A 16844-nucleotide genomic window follows, 5' to 3' on the forward strand; every position below is an offset into this window, starting at 1 on the left:
GTTGGTGTGTTTGCAAAAACCTACATTATAAACTATCCTCATGCCCCTTTTTTTGTAATACACATAAAGGTTACTTTTATACGTTTTACCACATACCTCCACGCAATAACTTAGGTATGGCAGCACAAGCGAGCAATAAAGAATATACAGCGAATTATGATTCAAAATGTATCTTGCTTTCCCCAGGACTGCAAGCTTTGCTTGTACGTATGTTTCAGCAGATTTTAGGGTTTAAAATCACATCTTATTTTCATCCATGCTGAATTTAAACATTGGTGATAGACTCATTTTAGTGATGTTAAATGAAGTCACCATAGCAACACCGTTAGCTGACTAAACAGCACCACCCTGCGGTAGTCTGGATGAATTACAACGTTCGGCCCGTTGAGAGAGGCTTTTATTTTGAAAATACAAACCGCGTACGGGAAGTCGGAGGGGGAAAGTCAGCTGGAATCCGCGGAAATCATCAACAGGACTATTTTCCTTTACTTAGCTGGCTATCCATCTGTCAACATCTATTCCTCTCCTGCGTATTTATTGCTGCCAAAGCGCCACACTGGCGATGTCGGAGTCGTACGGTAAGCAGGCTTGTTTTTAAACAAGCGCTCACACATTAGCATCTCGGTTGTAGTCACAGAGATGTGATGAAGCAGGTGTGTCGAGAGAGCTTTTTTCTCATCGTAAATAAGATAGCTGACAAGGCTAACCGAGCACACAGGGCCCTTTAGAAAGCCCATGTCAGCACAAGTAAACAGCACAGAGGTGACAGAGCTCACTGTGGCTGTGGACGCAAAAAACATCGAGTCTGTGACAGAGCTTAGCTAGCGGATTGGACAGGAGGGGACAGGGTGTGATGGAGACCTGCCTGAGCTGTGTGTGCTGTACATTAGACTAAAATACAGGCTGTCCCTATGTAGGCTGTGAGGGACTGGTGTTGTAGCTTGAGGATTATCGTGATTTCAAGGTGTAGCTGGGATACTAGTGTACTGACCCACCACCATCCATTGATCTCAAACTTTATTTTATACTGTATTCATTTATATAGCACCTTTCATGCAAACGTGCAGCCCAAAGTGCTTCACAGAGCAAATAAAAACAGAAACAGATCAGCAGAATAGTTAACCCATAAATACAATTTAAAGACCATACAGTTATAAAATGTTGTAATAATTTGAAAATGAACAATTGCATAAAAAATGAAGGACCAAGTTAGCAAACAAAAAACTGCAACAATGTTAAAAGTAAATTAAAACCTATAAGGTAAATAAACACAGATTAAAGATGTCTATCGAGGGGCAGTCTAAGTGCTTATAGGTAAACTAATATTTCCCCATCCTAAAGACGGTATGTTTATATCACCACAGCTGAATATGATTATGTGTAATGTATATGACATTAATATGGTTATTAAAGAAGTGTGAATAGTACAGAGCAGAACATTTTGAGCCCTGTGTTTTGGTCTGGCTCTTAATCGTGACAGTCATGACTGCCGTAAGACAAATCCTGTATTGTATTTGTGTTCCCTCCCTCAGATTTCCTGTTTAAATTCCTGGTGATCGGGAACGCTGGAACAGGCAAATCATGCCTGCTGCACCAGTTCATAGAGAAGAGATGTAAGTCAGAAAAGCTGCAACACGCCGTTCATTATTTCTTTATTCACAGACAGTTGCTCTGACCTGCAAGTGCAGTGCTGTAGTGTTGTTCAAAAGTGCACGAATAAGTGAAACTCTGCACTATATTAGCATTTCGAGATGAATCTCTACATCCTAATGAAGAACTAATTCACGCTGCGTTGTAGGCTACATTAAAATTAGGAATGTGATAAAAACAATCCACCCAGTGTTTATAAATAATCAACACTTATTAACATGTGAAAATTGGATTTGCGTTTTTAAATGTAGTTCAGAGACAACAGTGTGTCTCCAGAGACGTGTTAATGATTTTCATTGTCTGTGCGCATTTTCTTTCACCATGTAATGCATTTATTTAACGTACCATGTTTTATTTTGTTTTCCAGTTAAGGATGAATCCAATCACACGATCGGAGTGGAGTTTGGCTCTAAGATTATCAATGTGGTCAACAAGATGGTCAAACTGCAGATTTGGGACACTGCAGGACAAGAAAGGTTTAGGTAGGCCAAAATCCCAATGTAACTCTCTCAGTGTCATTTACCAGCTGGCAAACTCACTTTATACATACTGTTAAAACTCAGCTGTTGTTAAAGACGGAGTGTGTGTGTGTGTGTGTGTGTGTGTGTGTGTGTGTGTGTGTGTGTGTGTGTGTGTGTCAGGTCTGTGACCAGGAGTTACTACAGAGGAGCAGCAGGAGCCCTGCTAGTCTATGATATCACTAGGTAAACAAGCCAATCAGAACATGATTTCACATCGCCATTGTTCATTTATTTATAGCCAGCCTCCGTCTCCTCTCTATAATGTGCCGACTGTGTCTCTTCCCTCTGTCCCAGTCGAGAGACATACAACGCTCTGACCACATGGTTGAGCGACGCTAGGATGCTGGCCAGTCAGAACATCGTCATCATCCTGTGTGGAAACAAAAAGGACCTGGATGCTGACAGAGAGGTCACATTCCTGGAGGCTTCACGCTTTGCTCAGGAGAACGGTAAGATCACGGGGGATTATTTGATCATTTCTATCAAAACCTCTAATAATAGCAGAGGAAGTTTATTACTTTATTTGACATGGCCAGTGCATATTAATAACAACTGAAAGCACCAATATGTATAAACACCACATGGCAACTAATGTCTTCATCTGAAATTGTGTGTGCATGTCTGTGTCAGAGCTGATGTTCCTGGAGACCAGCGCTCTGACAGGGGAGAACGTTGAAGAGGCCTTTGTCCAGTGTGCTCGGAAAATCCTCAACAAGATAGAGTCAGGTAAGACCTACGATTCCCACCTGTAACCCTAAACCTCCGACTCTTAATCCCATCTTATCCCGACAGGATCAACAATGCAGGCTTTGGTATGACTCTGTAGCATAGTTCAGAGTTAAAGCCAGAAATGAATTTGGAGTTGGTGGAGACCCCAACGTGAACCCCACCTTCTCACATCTCTGTCTCTCTACTCATCTTGTCTCTCGTTTTCAGGCGAGCTGGATCCAGAGAGGATGGGTTCAGGTATCCAGTATGGCGATGCTGCGTTACGACAGCTACGCTCCCCTCGTCGTGCTCAGCCACAGGGCACCCAGGAGTGTGGCTGCTAGTGGATGTGTCCAGTAACATACGCAGACAAGGTACCTCGGTCTTTGCGATGATGATGTTTTTTTTTGCTGTTTTATGACACAGAATAAGATTTATCCGATGCTCTCTTTCACATTAAGAGTAACAGAGCTTAACAGCTGCTCAGCTCACCACACCTTCCTCCTGTCAGTCCTTTATGATTTACAAATCTCACTCTGAATTAATTTTTTGGCTGAATCAAAATAAATTCATATGAAAGGAAACGTCTTTGGGATGCCTTCATTACAGTTATTCAAGAGGATTTTCATGCTGCTAATCATTTATCAATCACTGTTGACATTATATATTTTAGTTTTTCTCAACTTATGTCACAAGAGGACCAAAACTAACAATACTTTATTCAGCCAGTACTTTGAATCTTCTCCAGCTTGTCAGTGGCTCTCGGCACCGTGATCATTTAGGTACTGATCAATAGATACTTCCCGAGGGAAATTCAAGTATCCAGTAGCAGCATGAGACACAGTAAAGATACACTGAAATTCATCTATAAGATAAATCTGAATTCAAATTAAACCTGTTCAAATAAATTAAGCATTTGCAGACATTAAATTATGTTGTAGAAAATGTATGAAAGTCACAGCATTGAGCAGAGATTTGCACCAAAGGCATAAATCTTTAAACATTTCTTTAATTTATTAAGAATAATTCCCTAACCGCTGGGCACTGTAGATTTTAGCAAACATTATTTAAACAAGATTACATGGTGATTTTTCTGGGGACTATTTTAAGTAGTGGATTTCAGGTGCTTGTGTTTATTTGCGGCAGCAGGATGTTGTGTGTGGGATTGACTCAAAGTAAAGTACAGCGTCCGTTTGTTTTATTCCTCTCCTTCTATGTGTGTGATTAGTGTGTTTCAGCCAGGTTTGTTGAGACCAGGAGAAGAATAGCCACGTGGGAGAGGGGGACGGTTCAGGTTGATACGACGGTGGTGACTCCTCTCTGATCTTCGACCTTCGCACGGACTCTTCAGAACCTCTGGAAACCCTTTTGAACCTTCGTTTTCATGGCTGCCGAAAAAGACTTCCCAGTCACACCCCACCTTCACACAGAACTCTGAGCATCTCCACGGTAACCAGAGATCGCCTGCCCCACCTCTCCAACATCGTCTGTCTATTGGACCAAACCCTCCCCAGACCTCCAACCAGGATATAACTTCTCTCTTAATGCATCACACCTGCTTCATTTAGTTTGTTGTCTTGCTAATCAACATTCACGTCTAACTTCCTTGAAGAAATAGTCCAGTCAGTAGGGAAATTTGCTTTCTTGCCTCTTGTGTTCAAACTCAACAAATGCGATAAAACAGGTGTTGATAGGTTTTTAATTTTAGAGCGAGCCCCTTTTTACAGTCTTAATGCTAAGCTAAGCGAATCGCCTTCTGGCCCCAACTTAAAAGTATCAGATTTTTCATCTAACTCTCGACAAGTACACAATTATCCCAATTGTTGAAGTATACCTTTACTCCAGTACTTTCTCTATCCACCTGCCCTGTTTTAAACACACCACTAACAGTCTACCCATACATGTTGCACTCCCTGTATGCCTACTCCTCTCCCATCATCGGCTCCTGACCTTCCTTACCCGCCCATCTCTGCCTTTCTAAATCTCTTCCGAGCCCTCCCATAGCTTCTTACACACTGTACAGTGTTTCTGTATATAGAGACTGACGCATGTTTTCTCAAACAGAATATCAGAGTATTTCATTATGAAGAGATATTATATGTATATTGAAGTAGAAATTATATCCAGCATCTGTTTCATGCTCCACTGTATTATTATTATCATGTTAAGCTACTATACACTGGTGACTTGTAAGCAGTATAAATGGGCAGTACTGTTTGCAGGAATTTATTTGTAAATGAGACAAGCTGATGTGGATTACATCATGGACTAACACGTTATTTTATCATTGTTCCAGCTCATAGATTGAAAAAAAGAAACAGGCAGCCTCAGATGTCGTGAGCGTACATTTGGAGTGTGAAAGTTACATATCATCTTTATTCATTTGCAGTTCACTGACTTGTCTGACAGTGTATCCAAAGGATCCCAATTATGACTGATGTCACTCATTTATAAACGTTGCCTGTTTACATGAGTACCCCGCTGCTGTCAGCTGTGGGGTAATACTAACTGAATGCATTTCAAGTCTTAGCAATGGTATGAACTTATCTGATGTGTGTCTGGTTTGTATTTGTTTCCAAAGATACTTTAAATCTCCTCTTTTACAGTTCGTGAAGCTGTCGACATGAAAACACTTACATTTGTTTGAAGGTTTAAATTACATTGGTGTATTTAAACATTACAACATGTTTGTTTTTTAATTTCATTTTATTTTTTTTACATTTTTCCCCTCTCTGAATTGATTCATTAAACTTTTAAATCAAGCACACTTCAAACTGTAGAAATATTTGACATTAGATTTGATCTGATTGTGGCTTCGACTGCTCCACGTCAGTTTGCCCTGTCTTGTGTTTAAGTCCTTTGTTTATTTTTATGTATGTCAGTTTTTCTCTTGTCATTATGAATATCATGGATTTTTAATTTATTGTGTATGATAAAGCATATGTTTTTAAAATAAAAACTACTGCAAATATAGGATTATCTTTGAAAAGTTTTTTTTGTTTTTTTGTTTGCTTGCTTGGTCCAAATCTTTGGAGATAGTTCATTATGTCATTGATGTTTCTAATTTCTGAATCTGTTTCCTGAATAACATAAATAACAAGACAGCAGTGAACAGACCGGTGGGAAAGTGATTTATTAAAAACTTGCACCACACCATTTAACCTTCACAGTCTATACCTTTAAACCCTATAAAATATGTTTAAAGCCACAAATACAAACCATATTGTGTAACTGTTACACCCCTCATATCATCCGTTAATTAGATCACTTTGATTGTAACAGGAGAAGTCTAAGCTGTAGCCAACAGGTAACACTTTTTTGGGTGTCTTTTTGGTCATAATTTCTTCTTGATTACCGCTTATTAAATATTGGTTGACACTATCCTGGTCTAAAGGTCTCTGCTCTATATAACTAAGTAAAACTAGAAAAACGCGACCTCACCAAAATATAAAAAAGTCTCTTATCTATAAAATTTGGTCTCATCAACTAACTAATGACTAATTAGGAATTCCCCATCTTGTTTTTTTAGAGATTGTCAAAGTTTACCACATCTAAAACAAAACTTTTGAAGTAATATTGTAATATAATATTGTAATATTGCACAAAACTTCACATGTTCCTGGAACTGTATTGCAGCATAACTTAAAAACACTGTAAAACTAAATCATAGTAAAAGCAAATAATGTAATACTGAACAATAAAACATCAAACAGAAAAATGTCCAAATGTAAAGCACATGCCTCCTGTGGTTCCATCCTCTTTGTTATGTACAACATTCACATCAATAATTATATTTTTATCCTCAAGTCCTGTTGGCACAGAGCTGATTTTATCATGACGCACAAGGATCTGATTTTTTCTCGTGGTTTTCATGATGAAAAGACCGGATCCTTTACACGGAGGATTCAAAGTCCATTTTTGTCTTCTTGTGTGTTGTATGAATACAGATAACTTTGTCTGTATGTTCAGTACATATGAACAAATACACAGAAATTCAACAGATGAATGAATTACACGAGAACCTAAATGGTTAGCAAATATTACCTGTACAAATATTATGTTAGAAACGTCACTCTCAAAGTGCTGCTTGATTTGGTCATGCTGCTTTAACCAGTGAGCAGTAACTCAACAATATGTATTCATCATGTATGTCTAACTAAAAGGTAGTTCAGTGATCAGCTTGGTGCCCATTCTTGTTATAGAACAATAAACCTTTGACTGTTTCACTGACTTTTTTAAAACATTCATTATTATCATGACAACACTGCTCACAGTCATCTGATGGCTTTAAAACTCACATACTTCCATTTTCACACTGCGATCACTGTACACAGACATTAAAACAACAAACACAAATGGTGAGATGAAACTATTTAAAAGGTCCAGTGTGTCAGATTTAGGGCGCTCTATTCCCAGAATATGGCAGAAATTGAATATAATATTCATAACAATGTCTTCATTACTTTATAATCATCTGAAAATAACAGTCATTATGTTTTTGTTACATGATAAAGAGCCTTTCATGTCTACAGACGCTGTGGGTCCTCTTCAGAGAGTCTGCCATGTTTCTACAGCAGCCCAGAACACAAACCAATCCACTCGGTCTGACTAAACACCTGCTCAAGATTTCACATTTTTTTGTGCATTTTGTGGCCAACACAGTCACGCTTAGAAGGAGAGGTTGAGGCGACAGAATTGTAATGAGCAACTAGACCGCTAGATGCCACTAAATCCCACACACTGGTCCTTTTGAGTCAATAACACGTAAAGGTGTTAATGAACTCGCCATGATCACACAGCTGTGAGTCACTATTTACTCTGAACCAAGTCAGATCGGATCATTCGATAAACCATAAAATGTACAAGAACAGTATTACTGTGTGTCAATCAGTACTTCTACGTTCTTCATGTTCATGGGCTCGCATTGATCTCAGAAGAAGACGAACAGATCTGAATCTATTCAGACACGCTTTGTGCCTTGTGTGAGCTGGTGTTTAAAGGGACTGTATCAAAGTATGGCTGCATTTTAGACTCAACATTCACGTCAAAATACCTGTATACACTAGACATATCTATTATTATAAATTTACTTTCAAATTGTTACTTTCTACAGTCACGTCAACCCTGTTAAATGTTTCTTATTGTATATATTAAAACTGATTTATAGCAACAACAAAAAAAAAAACGTTAAGCCACACTGTGAGTTTCAATGTTTATATCCTGAATGTGAGAGTAATACACCAGTAGAGACCCATTTTCTCTTCCACATCTATGGGTATTTAAGCTTCATGATAATGAATTCATTTTAGTCTGGAATCACCCTGATCTAAGTATTTTTGCTGTGTGTGTGTATGTGTGTGTCCTATCGTGAGCGAGCAGAGAAGCAGCGCATGTACTCAGTCAGCCAGGGGTTGAATTCTGGTTGAACCAACTTCCTGGTCTTGTCCATATCAGCAGATTTGGCTCTGCGGCGATCGGTCCTCTGGGTCTGAATCTGACGCTCCACCTCCCGTCTGGTCTTGGCACGTAGAGCTGACTCATGGATCTAATCAGGAAAATAAATTTATGCTCAGTCACAGTACAGCCTGTCACATACAGATCTAGAGAAGGACAGACCCGAAAGATTACCTCACTGGTCGAAGCTGCAGGGCCGACATTGTGTGTCTTCCTGCCTGCGATGTCTGCATCCTTCTCTCCTGAACCGTACAGAGCAAAAGGATGTCTGCTGTCCTCCGTGGGCTGCCGTGCTGGTGCAGGTCGGACCCGCTGGGAGCGCCAAGTTTGTTTTGAGGATTTGGATTTACTCTTGGGTTTAGTCTGCTGTGGTCCACCAATGTCTCTGTCTACAAATAGAAAAGACAAATGTGTTAAAGCAGAACAAAAACTAAAAGCAGTAAATGAACTCTGCCTGATAATACTGGTAGATTCAAATGCACATACAGTAAATTTATTGGAGAAAGAAAAGCAATCCAGTGATGAGGTTGCCGTCAATATTTACGAATCACGATTGATTTTGTTCATTTTTAATCAACTGAGTCATTTTGTCTTCTTAGTACCTCACTTGGAGGAGTGTAAGTATGTTTTTTATTTAAGAAAAGAAGCCAACCATCTCAGATATTGCATATTTAAGCAAAACAGTTGAACTGGGGCAAAATAGTGAATTTGGCATCAGTAGTCAGTAAATATCGGATTAAAGCATTTAATGACAACTTTCATGACTGACTTTTCTGACTGACTGTACAACACCTCTCAGTTATGGCAGGCCACAAGGGACAATAGACAAATTGACAATCTATCTTCAGTAAAAAGGATTCAGGTTTAAAGTCAAGCCTTATTTCTTTCTTGGGCGCTGTTCCAGGCTAGTGTTGACTTTCATTTTTAGATTTCAGGTATTTATTATTACATATTATGTATTATTATTATTATGTATTTTTGAAGTCTGCAAAGTAAATCATGTTAATTTTCCAGTCCTGGTCATGAATGAATTACCTGCTCCTCTGCTGCTGGCTCTCCGCTCCTCCTCTCTCTGCTCCTCTGGTGCTCTTGTCTCTCTGGCTCCTTCAGCCTGTGAGCCTGACAGGATAAAATAAAAACATGGTACAGTAGAGCAGTGTGCATACATGCCAATGTGTTGTACAGTCATATCATATCTATATGTATATCTCATTTTTACCCAAAACTGCAGGCTGTTGGACCTCCCCCTCCTCCTCCTCCTCCTCCTCTTCTTGAAGGGGCAGTCTGGGTACAGTCTCTGTGGCTCTGTCCACCCTCGGCCCCTCACACTCCGTCCTGTCTCTGCTGGCCTCGGCCCGCACCTGGTTCTTACTGGGGGGAAGGGGACTTCTGCCTCCGGAGTCCGAGTCCGTGTCGGAGCCGCTCCAGAACCAGGGGTTGTGTGTGTGCTCCAGCAGCCTGCGGGTCAGCCTGTACTTCAGCATCTCCTCGTAACACTTCGCGTAGGTCTCCCATTTGGGGTCTTTGAATTTCTTCATGTACTCCGAGTGGATCCTCTTGGTCACCATGTTTGTCTGCTCTTTAAACTGAAATCCAACAACAGGAGCACAAAGCTGAAAAGCTCAAACTGGATCAGAAACTAGCGTTGTTACACAGACATGAATAACACGGTCTTCACCGCCAGACATTTAAACCATAATGTGTGGACAGTTCAAACCAATGGCAGAGCAGCTAGAGGCTGAAAAACCCGCCTACTCCCTCCTCTACCGGGGGTTAACTCTTCGATAAATCGCCTCTCTGCTCTGGAGATAAATACACGACTATAATTCATATAATTTTAATAAAATTACAAACGACGGAGCCAGATTTAAAAACTGAAACCGTCGTTTAACCGTTAAAAAAACGGCCTCAGGCCAAATTCTGACTTTAACCGTTAAGACGCTTTTTAAAGTCGACGTTTCTTGTACGTGATGGCGTCACCGCCACCCCCTCCTCTGATTGGCTCCTGCGATGCCAAACGCACTACTCCAAATTAAAAGTCAGACGCAATCACCGTGCGAAAACACTTGAGGATCTTTAACCTGTTGTTGCTATTAATAATCACATCAATCACTTAAACGCTGAAATGTGATGGTTTTGTGTCCCACCGCTTTTAAATAAGCTCACATTAAACCGCCACCTTTGACCGATATAAGCTATTGCACAATAATCAATGTATCGCTTAATCACTCGCCCGCTGCTCCATATTATATCATCATGACAAATGTGTCCGTGTTATTTATAGATGTCTGTTAATCATATGGTAACATGGAGGGCCGCTTATCGCCTGTCAGCCTTCAGCACATATAGCCGAAACGTTAAATCTCACTGACAATCCATCGACTGTCCTCTACAACTGAGCCTGACAGCAGACATTCAGAGCTGTAAGAGTCTAAATTTGTGTACAGTAAATATACTTACACTGGGGTCTGGTTTCACGGAAGCAAGAGCAGAACAGATGGCGTTCACGACGCTGCTCTAATCACAGGCTGCGTCTCTCTCTTAGCTCCGCCCGCCCTGAAGACGTTTTTAAAAAGCCAAACACACCCGCAACAGGTGGCCCGGAGATGTCAGGAATGCGGTCAGGTTGGTTATGTGCCATTTGGCTGATAATGATCTCTATCAGATGCTAAAATAGAATGAAAAATAATTTATTTTACTGTATTTAGACATTGTGTGTAGACCCAACACACAAATGAGCTTAATTAAGTGAGTCTTTGCCTGATAAATTAGGCCTAGTGCTTTATTTGTCTCCAAAAAGTAGCAGATCCAGCTCAATATTCCATTTATATACTTAAAGGTTTGTCTTTTAAGCTTATACCTGTACCCGTACCTGTAGGTGTACTTGAGAATACAAACGTGTGTCAAATTAAAGGCTGTCCTGTTATAGACTACATGTCAGGTCAATGGGGTGATGTAAATGGTGTGGGCACAGGGTGGTGCGCGCCTCAGACGCGCCCAGCACGTCCCCTCTTTGTCTCTTTAAAGCCCAGTCCCAAACTCCACACCCTGATAACCTGATGAGCTTCTATGCATATAAGGTAGGACTGGGGAGATGCCCCACAGGGTCTGGTTTTGTCTAAAGATGGTCTGGGGGCCGGGGCTGCTGCGCGTATGGTCGTGCAGGGCAGGCAGCTCAACGGGATTCAGAGCCGGGTGTCGGGTGTCCCATGCTACAGATCCGCTGGGTCCAAAGCGGAGCTGCTGCTGCTGTCCGGGCACATTCCTGGCAAGTCAAACCCCGTCTGTCGGAGGTTGAGGGCATGCCTTTCGCCGAAACCCAGCACTAGCAGTGACTGATGGGACAGAGAGACACCCTGTCTCCCTTCCTCGCACTCCCTCTCTCACAACTATGACCCAGGTAGCCGTGCCAAGACCCCTATTGACCTCTATATCATCCTCCTGCATCTGATCAGCTGTTTTGTTTATGGCAGTAGTGAGTCAATGATCTCCTGAGCCTTATTGTTATGGTTTCGTTTAATTTTTCCAATCTTCCCCTGGGTTTCCTAAATATTGGATTCTTAAGATTAAATTGTTTTTGCTTAGTTGTCATTGGAAATTTTGTTTTGTACCTTTTAAATCTTAGAAATTAGCTTTTGTTTTTCATCCTCTCTCACTGCCCTCCCTCTACTAGAAAAACAAGGCCAGGGTCAGAAATACCAAATAATGGACTTTAATAAATTATTAATATGTATATACACTTACATTCACATGTGTTGGGCAACATGTTGTTGTTATTTTTTTATTAAAGTTTTTTTTTGGGTGGATGCATGGTTCAGTGGTGGATTTTTCACAGCCTCTCTCCGTGCAACACAGACAACAAACAGCTATAAAATATGCACATTTTTAAAAGGATAACAAAATGCATATGCATGTCAACAGCGCAGACAGAAAGTCCATTGAGAGCAGAGTGTTGCTGTGCCGCAGAGGTTGATCCTCCTTGCTTGATCTCCCGATAGTTGGTGGTGTAAGTGATGGAGAAGCTGGAGAAGAAGATGGAGGATTTAGAAGCACTTCCTGTGGACAATGCTGGGGCCAGCCTCGTCGTACTCCTGCTTGGAGATCCACATCTGCTGGAAGGTGGACAGGGAAGCCAGGATGGAGCCACCGATCCAGACGGAGTACTTCCTCTCGGGAGGGGCAATGATCTGGAGGAGAGAGGAGGAAGAGAAAGTCGTGTCGGTGTTTACTTAATACTTAATTTGTCTTGTGCGTAAAGGATGCGTAATTGTAAATGTAATGTTTTGTTGTTGTGATTTGTACCTTGATCTTCATGGTGCTGGGGGCCAGAGCAGTGATCTCCTTCTGCATACGGTCAGCAATACCAGGGTACATGGTGGTACCACCGGAGAGGACATTGTTGGCGTACAGGTCCTTGCGGATGTCAATGTCGCACTTCATGATGCTGTTGTAGGCGGTCTCATGGATACCAGCAGACTCCATACCTGGTCAGGTGAGAGTGATAAGTGTTAAGAGGCGGAGGAGAAGGATGCAATTTGGCTCAATATTTCCAGCGTTATTCGTTCATGAGAGATTATGGAGGATTATCTGACGTACCAATGAAGGAAGGCTGGAAGAGGGTCTCGGGGCAACGGAACCTCTCATTACCGATGGTGATGACCTGACCGTCGGGAAGCTCGTAGCTCTTCTCCAGGGAGGAGGAGGAGGCAGCGGTGGCCATCTCGTTCTCGAAGTCCAGAGCCACATAGCACAGCTTCTCCTTGATGTCGCGCACGATCTCACGCTCGGCTGTGGGGAGACAAGTTGATAAGATTGTTATTAAGAGTGACAAACAGCCGAGACCAAAGACACAATGTGCGTAATAACTAATTAAGGGACCTAAACTATGAAGTCTTGTCTGCTCTTCTTAAAAATACATCCCTTAATCACTGTGCGCACATTTTAATAATGTACTGTAATGTATACAACTTAATTGTCAGTAGGTCTGTAAAAAGTGACACAAGCTGTGTCCATTATGATATTAAATTAAAGATTTAGTTTGTCATTAAATGGTGCGTAAAAAAATGTTGTCAGATGTCATTCTATCAGCCTGAAAAGTGAGCAAAATTTATGTTTTGCTTCTTTCTTTCTGTCTTTCAGGTGCTTTGTTATTGGAGCAGGTCAGGTTCCTCACCGGTGGTCACGAAGGAGTAGCCACGCTCAGTCAGGATCTTCATCAGGTAGTCGGTCAGATCGCGACCAGCCAGGTCCAGACGCATGATGGCGTGGGGCAGGGCGTAACCCTCATAGACTGGGACGTTGTGGGTCACACCATCACCAGCATCCAGCACAATACCTGGAGAGAAGTAAAGCAAGAGTTTAGTAAAGTCCAGGCGATCGAAAGTCTTCAAACATTTCAGTGTTGTGCGTAAATCTGTGGCTAAAGTGAGTGGTTGAAGGAGGATTAACAAAACTTCACTGAATATGTCATATGCCATAAAATAACATAAACAGTCCCAGAAAGGCTGGTCGACTGTGCGTAAAAGTAGTGCGTAAAATGGATACAATAAAGACTTGGCACATTATAGCTCAGTTATGTGCTGTGTTATGATGTATGTGTTGAATATTCTATTATTTATTTATTAGTTAGTTAGATTTAAGGTTCCTTTGTATGTGTTTAGGAAGCTCTATCTGTGTTATGAGTAGCAGCTATTTGATGCTGTCAGTCTTACCGGTGGTACGGCCGGAAGCGTACAGGGACAGCACAGCCTGGATGGCCACATACATGGCGGGGACGTTGAAGGTCTCAAACATGATCTGGGTCATCTTCTCTCTGTTAGCCTTGGGGTTCAGGGGGGCCTCAGTGAGCAGGGTGGGGTGCTCCTCGGGGGCCACTCTCAGCTCGTTGTAGAAGGTGTGGTGCCAGATCTTCTCCATGTCGTCCCAGTTGGTGATGATACCGTGCTCAATGGGGTACTTCAGAGTCAGGATACCCCTCTTGCTCTGGGCCTCGTCGCCGACGTAGGAGTCCTTCTGACCCATACCGACCATGACACCCTGAAGTAGGAGGAGAGGGCAAGATAAAGAAAAGGTTACCAAATAATCCAAACAGAGGTATGACATTCTTCCTAAAGCCTCCTTCTTAAAGTCTTTACTGTTCGGCTACAAAAAGCACGTTGACCATTGCGTAAATGTGCCAAATAACAGCGTGGGTCACAGAGACAGACAGAGAGCAATTGTGTGCCTGTCAATTAATCTATGACTAATTTAGTCTCAAAGAGTTAAAGGCCACATTGCTGCTGGTAAAAGGAGCCGAAAGGTACATGGCTCAAGATACACAATGCCACGCTGACAACTAAAGACAATTCAAATATTAAAGCCTTAGTTAAAAATGTTTTGTGCCAAAATATTGTAAAGTTGTCTTAAAAATGGCCAAATCGTCTTTTTCCTTAGTATTACTATACTTGTAATTTTTTTTTTTTTTTAGACCTATAATAAATACTTCCAATTATCCTCTCTTATTATTTTCTCAGCTGTTTACCTGGTGACGGGGGCGGCCGACGATGGAGGGGAAGACGGCCCTGGGGGCATCGTCTCCGGCGAAGCCAGCCTTCACCAGGCCGGAGCCGTTGTCGCACACAAGGGCGGTAGTCTCATCGTCGTCACACATGATGGCTTCTGTGAAAGATGAGGTGAAGGGAAAGAAAAGTTTAGCTCACTAAATCCACGTGGCGATACTTCCTGAATGTGACAGAAATGAAAAACTTTGCTTCACCCCGTTGCCCACACCAGGTGTCTAAAAACTAAAAAGACTAGATAATTGTAATATTTACTGCCTTGCGCTAAATGTGTCCATTGCGCACTGAGACAGGGCCATTACGCAGTACGTAGCCTGTAAAAACCTATAAAATCACATTAAGAGTAAACAATATGGAACTAAACTGCTATTTTCCTTCCTTTTCACTCATCTACTGAATTTAAGAGTCTCAACTAATCACTTATTCTTTGTATTGGTCTAACTTGTCCAGTGTAAACCTATGCGAATACTTAGGCAAAATAAAACATCTAAGGTGCTATAAAGTTCCTTTTAATCTACTCTAATCTACTCTCCTCTCTCCCATTGTCCTGTCCTCAGGTAAACTGCTGCATCCGCACCTTTTTAGGATTCTGTGCACCTATAAAGATGCTGAAGTCAGTCTACTTTCTCTGCTTCATCTATCCAAGTATCTATACGCAATCTCAAGACCTAATAGTCCAGATAAAAGCTTCTCCTGTCCAGCACTGACTCTTCTCTGATATCTCAGCCTACTGTGGTACAAATCTATCTCCTCTCTTCCAGGATCAGTCCTCTCCTACAGTCTATCTATCCTCCAAGTGGAGTTGCGCATGTTGCCTCCAGTAGTAACTGGTCCTAGGCGTCCTGCCCCTGGCTGTCCTGCCTAAGATCTGCTCCTGTGGATGCTCCGGTGTTGTTCTGGTTACGGTCTAGCCTGATGTCCCCAACCTGGATGTGTGGCTTCAGGAGTGGCAGGTCCTAGCAGGGTCTTACCTTAGGAGTGTGTCTGCGGCTCGGAGAGAGAAAGACCCAACCAGTGCTGCTGCTGAACCAGCTACGGTCCTCTGTACTCCCTGTCCACCTTTTATACCCAACCTCCACCATTCACAAACCTCAGCACTGGCCCCCATCCCGGCCCTCTGCCATATTAGGACGCTGACAGGATCGAGGATGAGGGGTGGGTGGGGTGTCGGAGTGGGGGTGCAGCAAGGAGGCGCGCCTCGTAAGGAGGGGGCTCCATCCATCAGGATCCAACAGAGGATCAGGAGTGACGCTGCGCGCCCCCGTCGAGGAGAGAGCGTGCGCCATATATGGCACTGTCGCTTTGACCTCCCATCGAGCCTCGCGGTCCCACCTCGAGGGCCGTATAAGGAGCGCGCGGGCCACTGGGGGTTTTCTAGGGGAGACGCCAGTTGCTACCAACCAGGGTTATAGATTTGCTGTTAGTAGGCCTCATCCAGCCTTAAAATGGGAAAATGCTGCCCTCATCTGAACAAATTTAGACCACAGAGAGAGCCAGGGCCCACTACTACTGACTGACAGGTCAACCAGGGATGGTGCTGCAGCCTGAAAGTGCCAATTAAGAGTTCAATACACATTAAAGGTGATCAATCCAAGACAACACAGAATCATTTCATACAAGCTGAGGAGGAATAATCTGTGTATGAACAGTTCAATATGTGTGCTTCATCATTCCGGTCAGTGATACGACATTTAAATAGACTATTTGTAATTGATTGTTATACATAATAAAGCCTAATTAACTCTTAAAAATGAGCCTAATGTGGAAACTGGAGGCCTTAGTCCACCATTTTCAGTTTGAGTGCAAACCATGTCATAATAAAAATCACCAGTCACAAAGATTATTGGTGACTGTGCACAGAAAAATATAATTATTTACAAACTGGAATCCAATTTTCTTAATTATGCAACACTTACACGTCCATTAAATACATATCACTTAATTTAATTCCATA

The 16844-nt window shown here is 42.1% G+C and overlaps 3 protein-coding genes and 1 long non-coding RNA gene across 5 annotated transcripts; 2 read left to right on the forward strand and 2 right to left on the reverse strand.

Moving 5' to 3' along the window:
* Positions 1-423: 423 nt before the first annotated feature.
* On the forward strand, positions 424-5850 carry rab4a (RAB4a, member RAS oncogene family). 2 transcript variants are annotated; one of them, XR_003462789.1, is made up of 9 exons: positions 424-578; positions 1533-1613; positions 2018-2132; positions 2292-2354; positions 2466-2620; positions 2802-2897; positions 3108-3253; positions 4108-5496; positions 5529-5850. XR_003462789.1 is itself a non-coding variant. In XM_010732331.3 (8 exons), exons 1-7 carry the CDS (start codon positions 563-565, stop codon positions 3221-3223), a joined length of 642 nt encoding a protein of 213 aa, XP_010730633.1. In that variant the 5' UTR covers positions 424-562; the 3' UTR covers positions 3224-3253; positions 4108-5850. The 2 variants fall into 2 exon arrangements, 1 of the variants encoding a protein (XP_010730633.1); XM_010732331.3 differs by having other exon boundaries at positions 4108-5850.
* A 147-nt stretch (positions 5851-5997) lies between these two features.
* Positions 5998-10907, reverse strand: ccsapb (centriole, cilia and spindle-associated protein b). Its single transcript, XM_010732327.3, has 5 exons — positions 10794-10907; positions 9553-9919; positions 9369-9452; positions 8508-8722; positions 5998-8424 (listed from the first exon to the last, which is right to left on the reverse strand). Exons 2-5 carry the CDS (start codon positions 9899-9901, stop codon positions 8242-8244), a joined length of 831 nt encoding a protein of 276 aa, XP_010730629.3. The 5' UTR covers positions 9902-9919; positions 10794-10907; the 3' UTR covers positions 5998-8241.
* Positions 10908-12088: 1181 nt separating this feature from the next.
* Positions 12089-15984, reverse strand: acta1b (actin alpha 1, skeletal muscle b). Its single transcript, XM_010732326.3, has 7 exons — positions 15862-15984; positions 14854-14990; positions 14045-14369; positions 13507-13668; positions 12930-13121; positions 12636-12817; positions 12089-12520 (listed from the first exon to the last, which is right to left on the reverse strand). Exons 2-7 carry the CDS (start codon positions 14980-14982, stop codon positions 12377-12379), a joined length of 1134 nt encoding a protein of 377 aa, XP_010730628.1. The 5' UTR covers positions 14983-14990; positions 15862-15984; the 3' UTR covers positions 12089-12376.
* Positions 13062-13646, forward strand: LOC113746357 (uncharacterized). The gene is made up of 2 exons (XR_003462790.1): positions 13062-13187; positions 13473-13646. It is a non-coding gene; the product is annotated as an uncharacterized LOC113746357 (long non-coding RNA).
* Positions 15985-16844: the final 860 nt, after the last annotated feature.

This window comes from Larimichthys crocea, chromosome VIII, assembly GCF_000972845.2.
Source record: "Larimichthys crocea isolate SSNF chromosome VIII, L_crocea_2.0, whole genome shotgun sequence".
Lineage (NCBI taxonomy): Eukaryota > Metazoa > Chordata > Actinopteri > Sciaenidae > Larimichthys > Larimichthys crocea.